This window comes from Choloepus didactylus, chromosome 5 (genome assembly GCF_015220235.1).
Source record: "Choloepus didactylus isolate mChoDid1 chromosome 5, mChoDid1.pri, whole genome shotgun sequence".
Lineage (NCBI taxonomy): Eukaryota > Metazoa > Chordata > Mammalia > Pilosa > Megalonychidae > Choloepus > Choloepus didactylus.
Window position 1 is genome coordinate 137,457,914 of NC_051311.1, and position 19,101 is coordinate 137,477,014.

At 38.4% G+C, this 19,101-nt stretch overlaps 1 protein-coding gene and 1 pseudogene across 3 annotated transcripts in view; one reads left to right on the forward strand and one right to left on the reverse strand.

The window, feature by feature from the left end:
• The window catches only part of HIBADH (3-hydroxyisobutyrate dehydrogenase), a 169,042-nt gene extending 165,949 nt beyond the window's left edge, over positions 1–3,093 (reverse strand). The window contains exon 1 of one of the 3 annotated variants that reach the window (XM_037836958.1): positions 2,903–3,093. In XM_037836958.1, coding sequence (XP_037692886.1) covers positions 2,903–2,993 — 91 coding nt within the window. In that variant the 5' untranslated portion in view covers positions 2,994–3,093. The remainder of the gene's footprint in view (positions 1–2,902) is intronic. The other 2 variants (XM_037836955.1, XM_037836956.1) reach the window with 2 other exon arrangements.
• Positions 3,094–6,059: 2,966 nt separating this feature from the next.
• LOC119534520 lies at positions 6,060–8,854 on the forward strand (annotated as a pseudogene).
• Positions 8,855–19,101: the final 10,247 nt, after the last annotated feature.

Sequence of the window (19,101 nt, forward strand, 5' to 3'; positions counted from 1 at the left end):
ATACTTTAGGCGATGTCCTTTATCTAGGAAAAGACACCTTTTAGTTAAGGTAGTAAAGCAAGAGGAGTGCTTGGAGAATATAGAAGAATTTGTTCCCAAAGGGGCAGTTCAAAAGGATATAATGCAATGAATATTACCCTAAAAACTTTCAAACCTCAATAATACACCTTCCATTAAGTAAGCCCTAATGGTGAAATGTGGAAACAGCATTACACTATGGATAAAATCAAGACAGAAGAAAATCAGTCAACACAATACAAAGATGATATTGGTAGATTAGCAAAGAAACTAGCTAGAAAATTTGGCAAAGTTAATTTCATTAGCCTGATTTAAAGAAGCATGGTAGACCTTTGCCCTCACGGTTTGCAACCCTGAGTTGCTCAAAAGAAGCTGAGCTAGGATAGCATCTTGAAATGTACAGATGTAAGTTTGTAGACTATGACCCTTTCTTCAATGTGACAATTGCTTTACATTAAGAGTTACTAATCTAAGGTGGTGGTGACATACTCTAGAAATGCCTTTATGGTTTGGGTCCGAGTTATTTTGGAAATAAATATTCTTCCACATAATTTCACAAGTTTAAGATCAACTTTCAGTCGTAAGGCCACATGCAACTCCAGAAGCTAATGTAAAGGAACAAATGCCATTATATATTTTATTTATGCTACGAGTTGTACTGCTTTGAAAATGGACTTCATACACACAAAAAGGACCAATAATTTTTTTTTAAATGATTCCATTTTTGTAGATGATGCTGGCAATTTTCTCATTCCACCTTTGGTCAGATGTCAGTTTAAGATGATCTGATTCAAATTAATTTTCCAAGTACATGTTGGTGAGTCACAATGACTGCAAAGGGCCTACAACTGTAGAATTTTTTTCTCTGAACAAACATGTCTGAAACTAATTTAATTACCCTTTAAGACTTAAAAAAAAACTTTTATTAAATTATGAAATAGAAATACATGTATAGTTTAATACTTCTCATTTTTCTATTTCCTTCTTGATGCTTCAAATATTTTAAAATTAAGATGTGCTACTAGTCTGCAATTTTTAGGTCTCATTTTAATAAAATAAATACATTATACGGATGTTTAAAATATTACCATCCATATGAAATAAACATTTTAAACATAATGAGGTGACAAATATCCCACAGAATTCAGAACTCTGAATAATGTTACTATTTGAACAAGAATGGTACATAGTACTTTTTCTTAATGTCCCTAGACTCCAAACTTGAATGTATATATTTTTTATTCTTTAAGACTCCAATGTCAAAAACACCTTTGTAGTAAGCTAAAATTAACAGAAACATTTAAAACCATTCCACAGAATAAAAATAACTGCTAAAATGTTTTAAACAATCACCACAAAAGAAACATTTAAAATCTATATCCTTATGACATCTTTGGGTTAAAGAATCCAAAGTACAAGATTCTCTGTAAAAGCAGTTTAACCAACATTGTGGAGGTTGGCCTTTCCAGTTTACAAAGCAATTATTATAGTCTTGGGCCTCAGACTCTTCCACCACGATTTTAAGAACTTTCACAACTCATAAAAGTACATCAAAGGTTCATTAACATATCATCAGAACACCTTGTAAAACCACTAAACAGCAATATGTCTTCCCTGGCTGATCAAAATGAAAGAAATATGCATCTACATGAAAACTGATAACTACATTTACTACTGTGGAAAAATGGCTAATTGATTTTTTTTTTTTTTCAAAAGTATCTCCAAAGTGGGAGGCATTTTTTATGTAGCTCGACTAGTGTTTACACTCAAGATTGGCAGATTCTGTGAGTTTGTATCTTCTAACTGTGATTCTGTATCAGACCTCTGTTCTCTTACAGCATATGGATTCTCGAACCAGAGAGGAAAGTCACTCTTCCACATAAGTTTTATTGATAGGGATGAGGGGAAGCTGTTCAAGAACTCAATTTCCAACTCTTTTTTTTTTTTTTAAGCAAATATGAAAAAAAAATTAATACCAAGGCTTTTTTATCCTGACTATGATCTTGCTAAATAGTGTACTGTTAAAACTCTCAGACTTTAACAGGAAGACAATAGCAGTGTGTCCAGAAATCAACCAATATTTCAATTAAGGAGGAATCCTGTGGTGGTAAAAAGTGCATAAAATCGGGAAGAATCAAGGACTACAGTACTTTTTAGACCCTGCAGTGTTCATCACTGTTCATCACCTATCTAGCTCTCAAATTACCACTTCCTTGAATGCATCGTTAGCATTCCCTTACTTAACAATGCTTTAAGGGGAGGGAGGCGGGATAGCTTCAGGCCACACTTTTGGTGGACGCCGAATAAACTGTTTCGGTTAATAATTTGACAGAAGTGCCACTTCGGGTAACAGTCACAGAGAAGGGGGGGGGAGCCTGCCTTGTCGGTCAAGGGTGAATCAACTTTGCTGCAATGACTTACTCTGTAAAGAAGCCACTTGTGTAAGACCATTCCGCTTAAGGTGTTTAAAAACACAAATCAGGCTCTACTGCCCTGGGGCGCGCACACCCAGGGTGCACCTCGGGGGGCGTTTAAAAGCCAGGGGTCGCAGGAGTAGATGTCCAGTCAAACCCCAAATGTTTTCGGAGCCCCACCTGCAAAGGCGCAAGCCGAAACCCAACATTCTTCCCTTCACCCTAGTTCTTTCCCAGATCTTCCTAAGTCCCTATAAAGAAGCTGAACCACATTCATCTGGAGTCGAGGGGGTCACTAGCGGCGCGAACAGCAGCAGAAGCAGAAGCCAGGCCTTGGGATCACCCCAAAATTTGGTTTTGAAGCCCCAACCGACCCGCAGCACCTCCCTTGAAAAGACCTCTTTGGCCCACAGGGGACGAGAAGCGGGCGGCCGGAGGACAGATGGGGAGAGAAGGAGCGAAGCCCTTACCCGCTACAAGGCCGGGCGCAGCCGGCCAGTGCCGGCGGCTCCAGTACTGGAAGCTGGAAGCGGCTCCTCGGAGCCGTAAGAAGACTGCCATGCTGCCCTGCCCCGCCTACCACCAATGACCTCCGCCGCCTCCTGGCTCGCCCACTGAATGCTAGTGTACGCAGGCCACCGGGTGTGCACGGCCGCGACGTGGAGCCGAGCGCGCACGCGCTCTCGCCACCCGGGCGGGCGCCTATCCGCGCTGGGAGGAGCGCGGGGCGGAAAGGCCAGCCGGATGAGACGGAGTCTGTCAATCACCTTACGGATGAGAGCGCCGTCCAATCACAATTCCAAGCTCCTCCGCGGCCTCGTGATGCACCAATAAGAGGCCTTTGCTCACCTCTACCTCAGGCACCGTGGTCCAGCCCCTTCGCTCCTTCTGGTTTTCAGGCTGTGGGTATGCGTTATGTTCTTTCAGGCAAGTACAAAACTTTGACTCCTAGCAGCTGTTGCAGTTTTTGTGCAAGAGCAGACGTTTCCAATTTCCCCAAGTACAGGAACCAGTTTTTAACCTCATTAATATGTGGATCTCCTAATGGTAGTATTAGTATTTTTAATGTCTCTTCATTGAAAATCAGAAATGTACCATGAATCCAGTAACTGCTCTAAATTAGTTTTATTTTATTTAACCCAATGGTTTCTCCATAAATTTGAAAAATAGGAAAATAAATTGATAGTGTTGCTTTCTTTAAAGGGTAGAATTACTCGGAACTTACACTTTCTACTCCAATATATTTCTGTAATGTTTGAAAATTCTCAGCCTACTTCTATTTTATAAGAAAAAAAAAAAAAGGTAAAGTAAAATCCAGAAGCATTGTAAATGTATGTGTGCGTGTTTAGAGAGAGAGATGGAGAGAGAGCACGCGCTTATTTATTCATTCTTCTGTGGGTGCTTGGTGTACATATTTGAATCTCTGAACCCCTTGGCGTTAATTCCAAGACTTCCCATCCCCACCTACCCCAGCCCAGGATTGTGAGCCATGGATACACCAAAGCAAGACTTGTAGCCTTTGCAGAAAAGCTGTACAGGAGGAGAGTGAGAAGCGGCTAAAGCGATAGGATGCCCCCCCCCTCCACAAGCACACAGACACACACACACGCGCGCACACACACAAACACCTTCATTGTATTTATTCATTTAAAGCATTGGGTTGTGCTCACCTAACTTTTTAATCTGAGTAGCAGAATCAACCGATTTGATTTTGACAACTTGTTTTTCCTCTGCCAGTCACCCTGTTGGAGTTCGAGTGGCTTAAAGAAGCAAAGGAATTGGATAACTTCCAAGCATGCGCTCATGATCCTGGGCATGCTGGTAATGTTTCCAGGAACTGGTACAGAATGCAAAGTCCCCATCTGTAATTTTTAGAAAAACAGTTCCCTTGTTTTGCTGTTTTCCCACCCCCACTCCTTACCCTAAGCCAACAGAAAAGAAGGGAGGGAGGGAGGAAAAATTCATTTCAGTTATTGGTAGAGTATCCTAAATTTGATTCCTCACCTCTAGGATAAAACTGTTAATAGGTTTCTGGAGCATTTCCTACCTGTTGCTCTCTTCTTGGTTTATTTAGGTTTAGCTGGAACAAACCTCCTGCAACTAATAAAGGTAACCTTGCAGGTTTCTATAATTAACTGTCCAAATGTAGTTTGTCTTTCAAGGATGTCAACCTACAGAGCAGAGCTCTTTGCAACACAGGACAACACAATACTTGATCTCCCCAGCTCCTAGAGTTTATGTCCTAGTCCTCTTGAGATTTTATGTCCAATCAGATTGCTTTTGTCATTTTTATTACATGCTACTGTTTTTTTGTTTGTTTCTGTAGGTTGTTTATAGGGATCTTTTCTTGAAAATGAGTATTTCTTTACAGAAGGCTGCCTCCTGTGAATGGCACTCTCCTATGACTAGAAAGGGAGAAATGGGGAAGGGGCTCAGAAAGAAGACAGGTAAGCTAAGCATGAGATCTTTTTAATTTGCTTTTTTTTTTAATTGATGGTGTTGACTTTGCAACAGGAGTGGTATTGAAAGTCTTGATTCATTGTGTTCAACTGTGACCAGGTATAAGTTATGATTTCTCCATATCCCTACATCTTATAGATAACTTGTCTGTTTCCAAAAGCCCTATATTGATTCATAAATTAAGGGTTTGAGATTTTCATAGAAGTTTTTGCATAAACATTTATAATTTTTTTTTACTAATTCTTACTATTTGAAGATTATTGCAGATATAATTGTATCTTTCTTTCTTTATCTGATGGCCTTCCTGATACTTTTGAACTTCATTAACTCTCTATCACTTTATGTTTAAAATTGTGTTTCAATGTTATAATGGCTCTTGACTTAAGATGGACTAGATGTATTCTTCCCTTTTTCTCCCACTAAGTATGACTAAAAACTCTAGACATTATATATAAAATAAAACATAAGAGGACTCTGAAAGGTAGAGAGAAAGCAGACTAGCTAGGGACCTCAGGATCTGAAGAACAACTTAGTGCTATGTTCCTTGGGTTTTCTTTTAGCCTCATGTAACCCAAACTGGGTGCCAGAGAAGCCAGAAACCTAAAAGTGCCAATGGGCACAGACAAAAATTGCCCCAATTAAAACCTGTTTTCTCTAGACATACGACAAAAAAAAAATGGGGGAAGCCTAACAAGACGAAAAACTTTTAGAAAATAACCACTATATTGTAGCCAAACCCCCTGTTCCACTTTGCTAATGCTGCCAGAATGCAAAATACCAGAAATGGATTGGCTTTTATAAAGTGGGTTTATTTGGTTACAGAGTTACAGTCTGAAGGCCATGAAAATGTCCAAATGAAGGTATCAACACAAGTATACATTCACCAAAGGAAGGCCAATGGCATCTGGAAAACCTCTGTTTGCTGGGAAGGCACGTGGCTGGCACCTGCTGATCCCAGGTTGTGTTCCAGCTCTACTCCCAGCTCCTGTGCATTCTTCAATCTCTCTCTTGGCTGCAGCACCTCCTTCTGTCTGTGAACTTTTTTATAGGACTCCAGTGATTCAATTAAGACCCACCCTGAATGGGTGGGGTAACACCTCCATGGAAATTATCCAGTCAAAGGTCTCATCCACAGTTGATTGAGTCACATCTCCATGGAAACACTCAGTCAAAGGATTCCAACCTAATCAACACTAATACCTCTGCTCCCACAAGATTGCATCAAAGAACATGGCGTTTTGGGGGACACAATACATCCAAACCGGCACACCCCCGTTCCCTGCCATACATGCACACAATGTAGACCCACCCCACCCTGGACAGCAAAGGCCAAATGGGGAGCTAAGATTTCCATATGGTCCAGGTTATACCAACACCCTAATCCCTCCACTCCTCAACCCCACTGGGGTGGTGTCAGAGAAGGCCAAGTGGAGAGCCAGGACTTTCATCCCCACCTCAGGGCAGTAACAAGTTCCCCTCCATTCCATCCCCACCCACACTCTTTCATGAGGAGCCTGTAATCCCACCCCCCTGACAGTAATGAGATACTCCTGCCCCTCCTAGTTGGGTTGGTATCAGAGGAGGCCTAGTGGAGAGTTAAGACTCACCACTGCCCATTGGTAAAGGTCATGAGGCCCTCTCCTCTATTATGGTGTCAGTGGAGGACACATGGGAAGCAGTAATGAGGCACTCCCACTCCTCCCAGATAGAGAGGTATCAGCAGAGACCTAGCGGGGAACTGGAAATCCCACCCCGCCCAGCAGTAACAAGGAGCCTCCACTTCAGGGGAGGCCAAATAGGGAATCTAGACAATTCTACCCGCACTTAGCCTTAATGAAGTGGTCCCTCCTTCTCATTCTCTGCAAGAGCAGTGTTAGAAAAAGGCAGCTAAAACAGAAGGTTTAAATAAGATTCAGAGTGTCATAATACCCAAAACATCCAGGTATCAATTGAAAATCATTTGTCATACCAAGAAGATCTCAAACTGAATGAAGAAAAGATAATCAGTATTTACAAACACTGAATGATAGAGAACTTGTTGTCTGACAAATATTTTTAAGTGGCTATCAGAATAATGTTTCAATGAGCAATTATGCAGAAACAATTGAAAAAAGATAAGTCTTTACAAAGAAATAGAAGATATAAAGAAGAACCAAATGGAAAGTTTAGAACTGAAAAATATACCAACCAAAATAAAAAAAAAAAAAAAAATCTCAGTGGTACACATGCAGGCTTATCCTGCGTATCGAGAAAGTGTATTTTCTGCTCGGGGCCCTTCTATCCTGGCCACAGCATGATGTTCATCCACGATGATTGCAAGGTGTTCAGATTCTGCAAATCCAAATATCATAAAAACTTTAAAAAGAAACGTAATTCTTGCAAGGTTAGGAGAACTAAAACATTTTGGAAAACAACTGGTAAAGAGCTTATGGTGGATAATTAATTTGAATTTGAAAAATGTAAAAAGGAACCTGTCAAGTACCAGCAAGAGCAATGAAATAAAACTATTGATTCAATGAAGAGAATTGAAGAAATTAAACAGGAACTTCAAGCTAAATTTATAATGAACAGGTTGAAGAAAAATAAAAGAACTAACAAAAGTTCAAGACATCAAAGAAATCAAGCAAAACATCCATCTTATCTGAGCTCCTCTTGCAAGCAAAGGAAAGCAGCTGGAAGAAAGGCGGTACAGAAATTTCAACAGGATGTAGACAAGAAAGATATTTCTTAAAAATCTCACTATAACCATTTCTATATATGCATTTGAAAATCTGTGGAGACCTGAAACTTCTAAATTATTGGTTTATTTTTTACATAAAGTCACAAATGAAGGGTGATTAAAAATACATCTCTCCCACATTGCTGTCTATAAAACATCAGATTTTATGGATATCATATTATATTTCATCTGTTAACTTTTAACCTTCACTGATAGATGTACTTATGGAAATCATGAAAATTCTGTTTATTATTACAGAAATGAATGGTGGACATAAAAATGGTCATGTCATTTGGTTAATGGCTCTAGGCAGCATTTATATGATAACTAATTGACAAAAATCCCTGGATAGTGATATATAACACAAAATTTTCTTTGCAGTAATTTTTATCAGTGCTATAGAAGTGGGGAAACTACAAGTGTGACAATTGGTCTCGATATTTTATTTTGATTTCAAGATTTCCCATTTTTGTTTACTAGCACCATAGATGAGTGTTTTGGCCTCATAGATTGAAGCCTATTATGTTAGACTGATCTAACCTGGTTTGAGTCTTCTGGTAGCCAGTTGTGGCTGAGAACTCACTAGTCTTTTTCCTGAAATGGTGCTAAACTCAATTGATTTCCACTATAGAATATTCAGTTCTAACTTGAGATTCCTGGTGGGACAAGCTTTATTCTTCCAGCTTGGCACTGATTTAGAAGCAAAGGAATTCCTGCGCCTCTTTAAATTTTTTGCATTGTTTTCTTTACAAAAGATACTGTTGTTTATGGAAAATAGAATTTATGGGTAGAACATCAGAACATTGCTTGCACATAAAATGAAATTATTTCTAAAGTTAAAAAAATAAATAAAAACCTCCATGGATGAGCTCAATAGCAGAATGAAGAAATGGAAGAGAAAACAATAGAAACAACCAATCTAAACAATAGAGACAAAAATAGACTGGAAAAAAAATTAACATAGCCTCAAAAATCTGTGGAACTATGTGATGGTTTGAAGCTATATGTACTCCAGAAAAACATGTTCTTAAATTTAATCCATTCCTGTGGATGTAAACCAGTTGTAAGTAGGATCTTTTGATGCGGTTACTTTAGTTAGGGTATGCCCCACATCAGTCAGGATGGCGTCTTAATCCTTTTACTAGAGGCCTTTATAAAAGAATGAAATTCAGAGAGAGAGAGAGAGACAGAGCGCCACAGATGGAGCAGCCAGAAGCTGAAATCAACGGAACCTGGAAGAGAAGGGAAAGACCAGGAGATGCCACCATGGACCTTGCCATGTTGCAAGCTAAGGACCAAGGGTTGCTGGCAGCCAGTCCCAGAAGCCACAGTCTTTGGGGAGAAAGCATCGCCTTGATGAGGCCTTGATTTGGACATTTTCCCAGCCCTAAAACCATAAGCTAATAAATTCCCATTACTGAAGCCAAACTGTTGAATGATATTTGTATAATCAGCCTGGGAAACTACAACAGACTACAATTAAAGATCTAGCATCATGATGTAAAAATCCTGGAAGGAGAGGATAATGAAGGTGAAGCCAAGAAAACACTCAGTTTAACAATTCTTTATTCCAAAGCCATAAAGATATTCTCCCTATGACTGTAATTGTCATTTAGGCTCTTGTTACCAGGTACTTGAAATGTGGAAAACCCTTATGGTTCCTTATAGTTCTAATTTTATCCATGCTATCCAGTTCAGCATTTGATTGTTGGTCATTGTACCAGTCTTCTCTTTAAAGCCATGATTTCCAAAGACCTTTCCATTTTTTAAAACCAATAGGATAGTTTATTTCAAGGACTTTCCCAGCAAAGCCCACACTATCTAATCATTTTCACACCTTTCCTCAAGAGATTGTATTTATTCACTCACTTCCATGTGTATGATATATTCCCTTGCCCAGATCACTTAGGATCCCCACATTTCTTTCTTTCCATTCCAGAACAAGTCCCATTCTCCCTTCTCTACTCTCCACTCTTTAGGACTAAGAAGTATATATTTTTAGGTTGTATATATGTTACTAGAATAAAAAATTAAATACGAGAAAACAAAGGACTGTACAACACAGTGAACCCTATTGTAAACAAAGGACTATAGTTAATAGTACAATTATAAACATGTTCTTTCATGAATTGTAACAAAAGTACTACACTAATTGTAAAGTGTTAATAATAGGGTTGTACATGGGAAGTCTATTTTATGCATAATTTTTCTGTAAACCTACAACTTCCATAATAACACAATTTTTTTAAGGAAGTCTTTTGGGGAGGGTAATAGGTAAGCATTCATGAAAATTATCTAGTTTGGTTAAAAAACAAGATCTTAAGGCTGTTTCCAAAAGTATGTCTATTATGATTAGATTTGGATGGATAAAACAAAAAGGCCAAATGTTAGCATTTTATTTTTTCCTCATGTAAAAGAAGTCTGGATATAGGCAGTTCGGGGCCTGTATGACAGCTCTGAGTCATCAGAATTCCAGACTTCTCTTTTCGTTTTACTAAGCACTAGTTACTATCCTCATGATTACTTCATGATTCAAGATAGCTTCTAGCAGTCCAGCCATCTTGTGTGAGTTCCAGGCAGCAGGAAGGAAGAAGGGGGAAAGGTAAAGGAAAGGGATGTGCCAGCAGAATGTCATCACTTTCAGAAACTTTCCTATAAATCCCTGTACAATTTCCCTTCCCCACTGGCCAGAACTTAGTCACTTGGCTGCATCTATCTGCAAGGAGGTGGAGAAAAAAGAAGAATGAATTTGGATAGGCAATGACTAGTTTTTCCCACAGTAGTTTCAAAAATGTTTTAGGCCACAAAACACTGATGAAATAGTTGACTAGTGTTCTGAGTTGAGAGCATATTTATTTAAATAGATTAGAGTTTTAGGTATCAGCATGAATTCATGCTTAAATTGTGTATATACACAGATTAGTAGAAGCAAACATATCCCTTTGCTGTGTCAGCTGAGTGGGTCTATAAGCAGTGACATCCCAGGAGCAATGAACATACCTATTGCCCAATAAAAAGAACCAGGTCCTTGAAGAGATGGCTGATTCTAAGACTGGGGCATCTTGTAGTAGCAGAAAATAAGAAAATGCTTGGAAAAATGAAACAATCCACAATGATGAGGGTATGTCAATGAGATACAAGAGTCAAATGAAAGAACTCCCAATGGCCAATGCTGGAAAATTTGAGCAAGAAAATAAAATAGTATAGAATTGTATAATTAATATCCATGAATCCATTCTGATATAAATAACTAAATAAGTAAATGGGGGAGAAGAGAGAAATCTCCTGCATAGAAGAATTTCAAATAATTTATGTAGCTGTTCTACCCTTAGGAAGGTAGAGTGTAACTCACCAATACTTAAGTATAAGCTGGGCATAGTGACTTTCTTCAAAGATTACGGTATGGAAAGGGAGGCAAAACAGAGTAACTTTACAGTGGAGGAACTTGACACAAACAGTACCTCAGTCAAGTGATCAAGATGATCACCAACAGTGATGTCATATTGATATTGTATACATCTGATGTGAAGTGATGAGAAGCACTTTACTCGATGGTTTTCCTCCCAAAATAGTATTGCCCCAGTTTAACCATGATAAAAACATACCCAATTGAGGGACATCCTGCAGAATACCTGAGCAGTATTCTCCAAAACTCAAGGTCTTCAAACCATCAAAACAAGGAAAGTCTGAGAAACTGAGCCAAAAGAAGCCTAAGAAGACATGATGATTAAATAATGTTATGTGGTATGGGATTCTGGGACAGAAAAAGGACATTAGAGAAGAACAGGAAATATAAGTAAAGTATGAGCTTTAGTTAATAATAATGTATCTGTATTTGTTCATCAATTGTAGCAAGTATACCACACTAAGGTAAGATGTTATTAACAGGGGTAACTGGGTATGAGTTATATGGGAATATGTGTCCTATCTTTAAAATAATTCTGTAATCTAAAGTTGTTCAAAAATAAAAAGCTTAATTTAAAAAATTGTCACTTAGCTGTAGTCAAATGGAATACAAGTATGGGTGCTGTGTGTTTTCCAGTTATATGTCTAGCCAACAATTATCTAACCTTGTAAATATGATTTATACAAGGTTACTGAATAAATCTAGTTACCATTCAATAAGTATCTGTTGATTCTTCAATAGTATGATTATGATAACCTAACTTGTATCCATAGTTATTTTATTTACTCTCTAGTCTTCAACACTGTGAATTCAATGTAAACATTTAATTTAATTCCTTTTTTTCTTTTTTTAAACATATTTAGAAGTGTTAATGCTCACAAATACTGTGAAACAATGTACTACATACTTTCTAATGTGACATGATAGTAACAAGACAGATTCTTCCTCTTTTGAGGGTTTTTCTGAGCTAAAGGTGTTATAAATTCACAAAAAATCCTCACTATATTTCATCTTGATAATTTTGTTCCTCAGCTGTGGACTTGAATTTCCATCGCCTTCTGAGAAAGGAAAAATTCAGAATCATGCTCACTTTTTGGCTAGTTATTTAATATAGTAGCAAGAATTAACAATATTAGAAACAAGCATGTACAAATGATAACTATTTGAATTCTAATAAAGACAGTAAGTGTATGTATCAGTGTGGTCCTTATGTTGCAAGTAATTAAAATTATTTAACTTGTTTGAAGAAATATAATAAATGTTGGCTTCCATAACTGAAAAGTCCATGGTAGGCCTGGCTTTAAGAACAAGTCTTTTTTTCTGTGTCTCCACTCTGCCTGCCACGGTGTTGGCTTCATCTTCAAGCATCACACACTGCTCTAGTTGCTCCCCTAGCAGTTACCACTGACTGACTGCTCATACTCTTATACCTCACTGTCCTTGGGCTGGATAAACCTTCTGTCTTCTGGAAGAGAGAAGAAAGTTCCTTCCTCTCAGAACGTCCAATTCTAATCAGATTCTGGCTTATCTCTTAATCAGTTACTGTGGCCAAAGCAGTGGAATCAGGGCCCACCTCTGGAGCTAGGCTGAGGTCGTTCTCACTCAAGCCAATGGCTTTAGAGTTGGGGAGGAGGGAAATATGGGTACTGTTTTTTCCCCAACAGAAGATGGAAAGCTACAGATATCAACAATAATAACTGTCAACCTCAGACAGTGACCAAGCAAATTAATGCAGACTGGCTTTTAGACAAGCAGCTACCAGGTAAAATTTGATCCCTAAAATGTACTGCCATGCTTTTTAAAAATATGAATTTGAATGCCTTTGGGACTCTCCAAAGTTCACTTTGTATGTTTATGTAACCTGAATGGCCCCTTTATGATTGAAGATGCAGTAGTCAATGTTGTTCTATGTCCTATGTATCAATTATAGCAAAAATAACAGAGGTTTTTGGTTTTGCTTCTGTTTGTTTGTTCTTGTTTTAGGGTATAATTACCAGAGATCCATGTCATTATTTTGGTAGCCTTGGATGACCATGATATTTCTTGGTTAGATTATTATTTTTTGTCTTGCTCAACTCATTTGTAAAAACCATAAAGCAGTGGTTTGAAATACTGAATGCACATTAGAAGATTTTCAAAAAGCCAATGCCCAGTAGTCTCCATTCCAGATACTTAAATCCTAATGTCTGAGTGAGCCTTGGGGCTTTTGATTTTAATTTCCTCAAGTGATTTGAACTTTTAATTTCCTCAGGTGCTTCCGTGTTGCACACCAAATGTTGCCAGCCCCTGCCATGGAAGGTGCAAGTATCTAAGACATAAGAGATGCTGGGGTTGGAAGCAGTTATGTGTTGATGGTGACAATGACAGTGGGCATAGAGAGAAAGAGACAGGTATAAGAGGTATCTAGGAAGCAAAGTTGATATTAACAACTACTTCTGAGAGTTGAAAGGGAAGGAGTAATTTAGGTAGACTCCCAGGCTGTGGGCTTAGATGACTGGATGGATGAAAGTGCCATTTCCCAGGATGGGTGTAGTGGGTTGAATTGTGTCCCCCAATCAGATATTCAAGTCCTAACCCTCTTTCCTGTGAATGTGACATTTGGAAATAGGATCTTTGCAGATGTCAATTAAAATGAAGTCATACTGGGTTAGGGTGGGTCCTAAATCCAATGACTGATGTCTTTATAAAAAGAGGAGAGGATGCACAACAAGGGGAAAAGGCCATTGAAGACAGAGGCAGAGAATGAAATGATGCAGCTACAAGCCAAGAAATGCCAAGGAGTGACCCGAAGCTAGGAAGAGGCAAGGAAAGATTCTTTCCTCAAATCTTCTGAGGGGGCATGGCCCTGCTGACACCTTGATTTCAGACTTCAAGCTTTGAGAACTGAGAGAGAATTAATTTCTGTTTTAAGCCACCCCAGTGTGGTAATTTGTTATGGTAGCCCTAGGAAATGAATACATTAGGGAACTGGATTATGTTGTGTTTGAAGTGGACATGTCCAGGGGCAGTAGGCCAAACAGAGTCTGAGGTAGAGATATATGTTTGGGAGTCACCAGCTAATAGATGATAATGAAACTCAGGATGTAGATGGGATCACTTTAAACATTTCTAGAGTAAAAGGGAATCATAGTTGATGATAAAACCCTGGAGAACCCTAAGGGATGGGTGGCAGAATTAAAGCTTGTGAAGGCTTAAGGAGAGTCCAGAGAAGAAGGAAAAACAGGATAGTGACTTCAGAGAAGCTGAAGCAAGAGACATGTTCAAAGAGGAAATAGTCTACAGTGTCAGTCGTTATCAAGTGATTACATAAGATAAGAACAGGAAAGTGTTGATAGGCATTTGCAGAGACTCTTAATTATTGCTGGCCTTAATAAGAGAGCTGTTTTAGAGATATGGTGGAGCCAGATCATAACAGATACAGGAGAGAAAGAAATGAAGAAAAAGAAGTCTATGAGTATTATATTCTTTTTCAAGAAACTTGGTCTGTGAAGGAAAGGAGAGATTAGAAGGAATGTAAATTGAAGGAAGGTTTTTATTTGATTGTTGGTTTTCATTTTACAGAGGAAAGAGATTTGAGAATGTTTAAATGCTGAAGGAGAAAAGTCAGTAGACAGGTTGAAGGAGGCGACTGATGTAAGGTAGTTTTTTTTTTTTTTTTTTTTTATCTTCATTTTATTGAGATATATTCACATACCACACAGTCATACAAAACAAATCGTAAATTCGATTGTTCACAGTACCATTACATAGTTGTACATTCATCACCTAAATCAATCCCTGACACCTTCATTAGCACACACACAAAAATAACAAGAATAATAATTAGAGTGAAAAAGAGCAATTGAAGTAAAAAAGAACACTGGGTACCTTTGTCTGTTTGTTTCCTTCCCCTATTTTTCTACTCATCCATCCATAAACTAGACAAAGTGGAGTGTGGTCCTTATGGCTTTCCCAATCCCATTGTCACCCCTCATAAGCTACATTTTTATACAATTGTCTTCGAGATTCATGGGTTCTGGGTTGTAGTTTGATAGTTTCAGGTATCCACCACCAGCTACCCCAATTCTTTAGAACCTAAAAAGGGTTGTCTAAAGTGTGCGTAAGAGTGCCCACCAGAGTGACCTCTCGGCTCCTTTTGGAATCTCTCTGCTACTGAAGCTTATTTCATTTCCTTTCACATCCCCCTTTTGGTCAAGAGGATGTTCTCCGTCCCACGATGCCAGGTCTACATTCCTCCCCGGGAGTCATATTCCATGTTGCCAGGGAGATTCACTCCCTGGGGTGTCCGATCCCACGTAAGGGGGAGGGCAGTGATTTCACCTTTCAAGTTGGCTTAGCCAGAGAGAGAGAGCCACATCTGAGCAACAAAGAGGCATTCGGGAGGAGGCTCTTAGGCACAACCATAGGGAGGTCTAGCCTCTCCTTTGCAGCAACCGTCTTCCCAAGGGTAAAACCTATGGTAGAGGGCTCAACCCATCAAACCACCAGTCCCCTATGTCTGTGGTCACGTTAGCAACCATCGAGGTGGGGTAGGCCAATACCCCTGCATTCTCCACAGGCTCCTCAAGGGGGCACTACATCTTTTTTCCTTGTTTTTCTTTTTTTTTTTTTAACTTTCCCTTCTTTTTTAAATCAACTGTATGAAAAAATAGTTAAAAAGAAAACAAACATACAATAAAAGAACATTTCAGAGAGACCATAACAAGGGAGTAAGAAAAAGACAACTAACCTAAGATAACTGCTTAACTTCCAACATGTTCCTACTTTACCCCAAGAAAGTTACCTAATATAGCAACAATTCTGTGAACTTGTTCCTACTATATCCATCAGAAATTAACAGACCATAGTCATTCGTGGGCATCCCCAGAATGTTAAATAGCTTATCTGTTCTTCTTGGATTATTGTTCCCCCTTCCTTAATTGCTGTTTATTGCTAGTTCCCCTACATTCTACATTATAAGCCATTTGTTTTATATTTTTCAAAGTTCACATTAGTGGTAGCATATAATATTTCTCTTTTTGTGCCTGGCTTATTTCGCTCAGCATTATGTCTTCAAGGTTCATCCATGTTGTCATATGTTTCACGAGATCGTTCCTTCTTACTGCTGCGTAGTATTCCATCGTGTGTATATACCACATTTTATTTATCCACTCATCTGTTGAAGGACATTTGGGTTGTTTCCATCTCTTGGCAATTGTGAATAATGCTGCTATGAACATTGGCGTGCAGATATCTGTTCGTGTCACTGCTTTCCGATCTTCCGGGTATATACCGAGAAGTGCAATCGCTGGATCGAATGGTAACTCTATATCTAGTTTTCTAAGGAACTGCCAGACTGACTTCCAGAGTGGCTGAACCATTATACAGTCCCACCAACAATGAATAAGACTTCCAATTTCTCCACATCCCCTCCAGCATTTGTAGTTTCCTGTTTTTTTAATGGCAGCCATTGTAACCGGTGTTAGATGGTATCTCATTGTGGTCTTAATTTGCATCTCTCTAATAGCAAGTGAAGCTGAACATTTTTTCATGTGTTTCTTGGCCATTTGTATTTCCTCTTCAGAGAGCTGTCTTTTCATATCTTTTGCCCATTTTATAATTGGGCCGACTGTACTATTGTCATTGAGTTGTAGGATTTCTTTATATATGCAAGATATCAGTCTTTAGTCAGATACATGGTTTCCAAAAATTTTTTCCCATTGAGTTGGCTGCCTCTTTACCTTTTTGAGAAATTCCTTTGAGGTGCAGAAACTTCTAAGCTTGAGGAGTTCCCATTTATCTATTTTTTCTTTTGTTGCTTGTGCTTTGGGTGTAAAGTCTAGGAAGTGGCTGCCTAATACAAGGTCTTGAAGATGTTTTCCTACATTATCTTCTAGGAGTTTTATGGTACTTTCTTTTATATTGAGATCTTTGGTCCATTTTGAGTTAATTTTTGTGTAGGGGGTGAGGTACGGGTCCTCTTTCATTCTTTTGGATATGGATATCCAACTCTCCCAGCCCCATTTGTTGAAAAGACCATTATGACTCAGTTCAGTGACTTTGGGGGCCTTATCAAAGATCAGTCGGCCATAGATCTGAGGGTCTATCTCCGAATTCTCAATTCGATTCCATTGATCTATATGTCTATCTTTGTGCCAGTACCATGCTGTTTTGGCAACTGTGGCTTTATAATAAGCTTCAAAGTCAGGGAGTGTAAGTCCTCCCACTTCGTTTTTCTTTTTTAGAGTGTCTTTAGCAATTCGAGGCATCTTCCCTTTCCAAATAAATTTGATAACTAGCTTTTCCAAGTCTGCAAAGTAGGTTGTTGGAATTTTGATTGGGATTGCATTGAATCTGTAGATGAGTTTGGGTAGAATTGACATCTTAATGACATTTAGCCTTCCTATCCATGAACATGGAATATTTTTCCATCTTTTAAGGTCCCCTTCTATTTCTTTTAGTAGAGTTATGTAGTTTTCTTTGTATAGGTCTTTTACATCTTTGGTTAAGTTTATTCCTAGGTACTTGATTTTTTTAGTTGCTATTGAAAATGGTATCTTTTTCTTGAGTGTCTCTTCAGTTTGTTCATTTCTAGCATATAGAAACATTACTGACTTATGTGCATTAATCTTGTATCCCGCTACTTTGCTAAATTTGTTTATTAGCTCTAGTAGCTGTATCGTCGATTTCTCAGGGTTTTCTAGATATAAGATCATATCGTCTGCAAACAATGACAGTTTTACTTCTTCTTTTCCAATTTGGATGCCTTTTATTTCTTTGTCTTGCGGGATTGCCCTGGCTAGCACTTCCAGCACAATGTTGAATAACAGTGGTGACAGCGGGCATCCTTGTCTTGTTCCTGATCTTAGAGGGAAGGCTTTCAGTCTCTCACCATTGAGTACTATGCTGGCTGTGGGTTTTTCATATATGCTCTTTATCATGTTGAGGAAGTTTCCTTCAATTCCTACCTTTTGAAGTGTTTTTATCAAAAAGGGATGTTGGATTTTGTCAAATGCTTTTTCAGCATCTATTGAGATGATCAATTGATTTTTCCCTTTTGACTTGTTAATGTGTTGTAATACATTGATTGATTTTCTTATGTTGAACCATCCTTGCATGCCTGGAATGAACCCCACTTGGTCATGGTGTATGATTTTTTTAATGTGTCTTTGGATTCGATTTGCAAGTATTTTGTTGAGGATTTTCTAAGTCTCTGATGGTTATTGACTTCTAATTGTATTCCATTGTGGTCAGAGAATGTGCTTTGAATAATTTCAATCTTTTTAAATTTATTGAGGCTTGTTTTATGTCCCAGCATATGATCTATTCTGGAGAAAGTTCCGTGAGCACTAGAAAAGTATGTGTATCCTGGTGATTTGGGATGTAATGTCCTGTAGATGTCTGTTAAATCTAATTCATTTATCAGATTGTTTAGGTTTTCAATTTCCTTATTGGTCTTCTGTCTGGTTGATCTATCTATAGGAGAGAGTGATGTGTTGAAGTCTCCCACAATTATTGTGGAAACATCAATTGCTTCCTTTAGTTTTGCCAGTGTTTCTCTCATGTATTTTGTGGCACCTTGATTGGGTGCATAGACATTTACGATTGTTATTTCTTCTTGTTGAATTGCCCCTTTTATTAGTATGTAGTGGCCTTCTTTGTCTCTCAAAACATCCTTGCATTTAAAGTCTATTTTATCTGAGATTAATATTGCTACACCTGCTTTCTTTTGGCTGTAGCTTGCATGAAATATTTTTTTCCATCCTTTCATTTTCAGTTTCTTTGTGTCCCTGTGTCTAAGATGAGTCTCTTGTATGCAACATATTGATGGTTCATTTTTTTTGATCCATTCTGTGAATCTATATCTTTTAATTGGGGAGTTTAATCCATTTACATTCAACATTATAACCGTGAAGGCATTTCTTGAATCGGCCATCTTATCCTTTGGTTTATGTTTGTCATATTTTTCCCTCTCTCTATTAATATCCTTTATTGTACCCATACCGAATCTCTTTAGTACTGAACCTTTCTCCAAGTCTCTCTGTCCTTTCTTTGTTTCTCTGTCTGTAGGGCTCCCTTTAGTATCTCCAGTAGGGCAGGTCTCT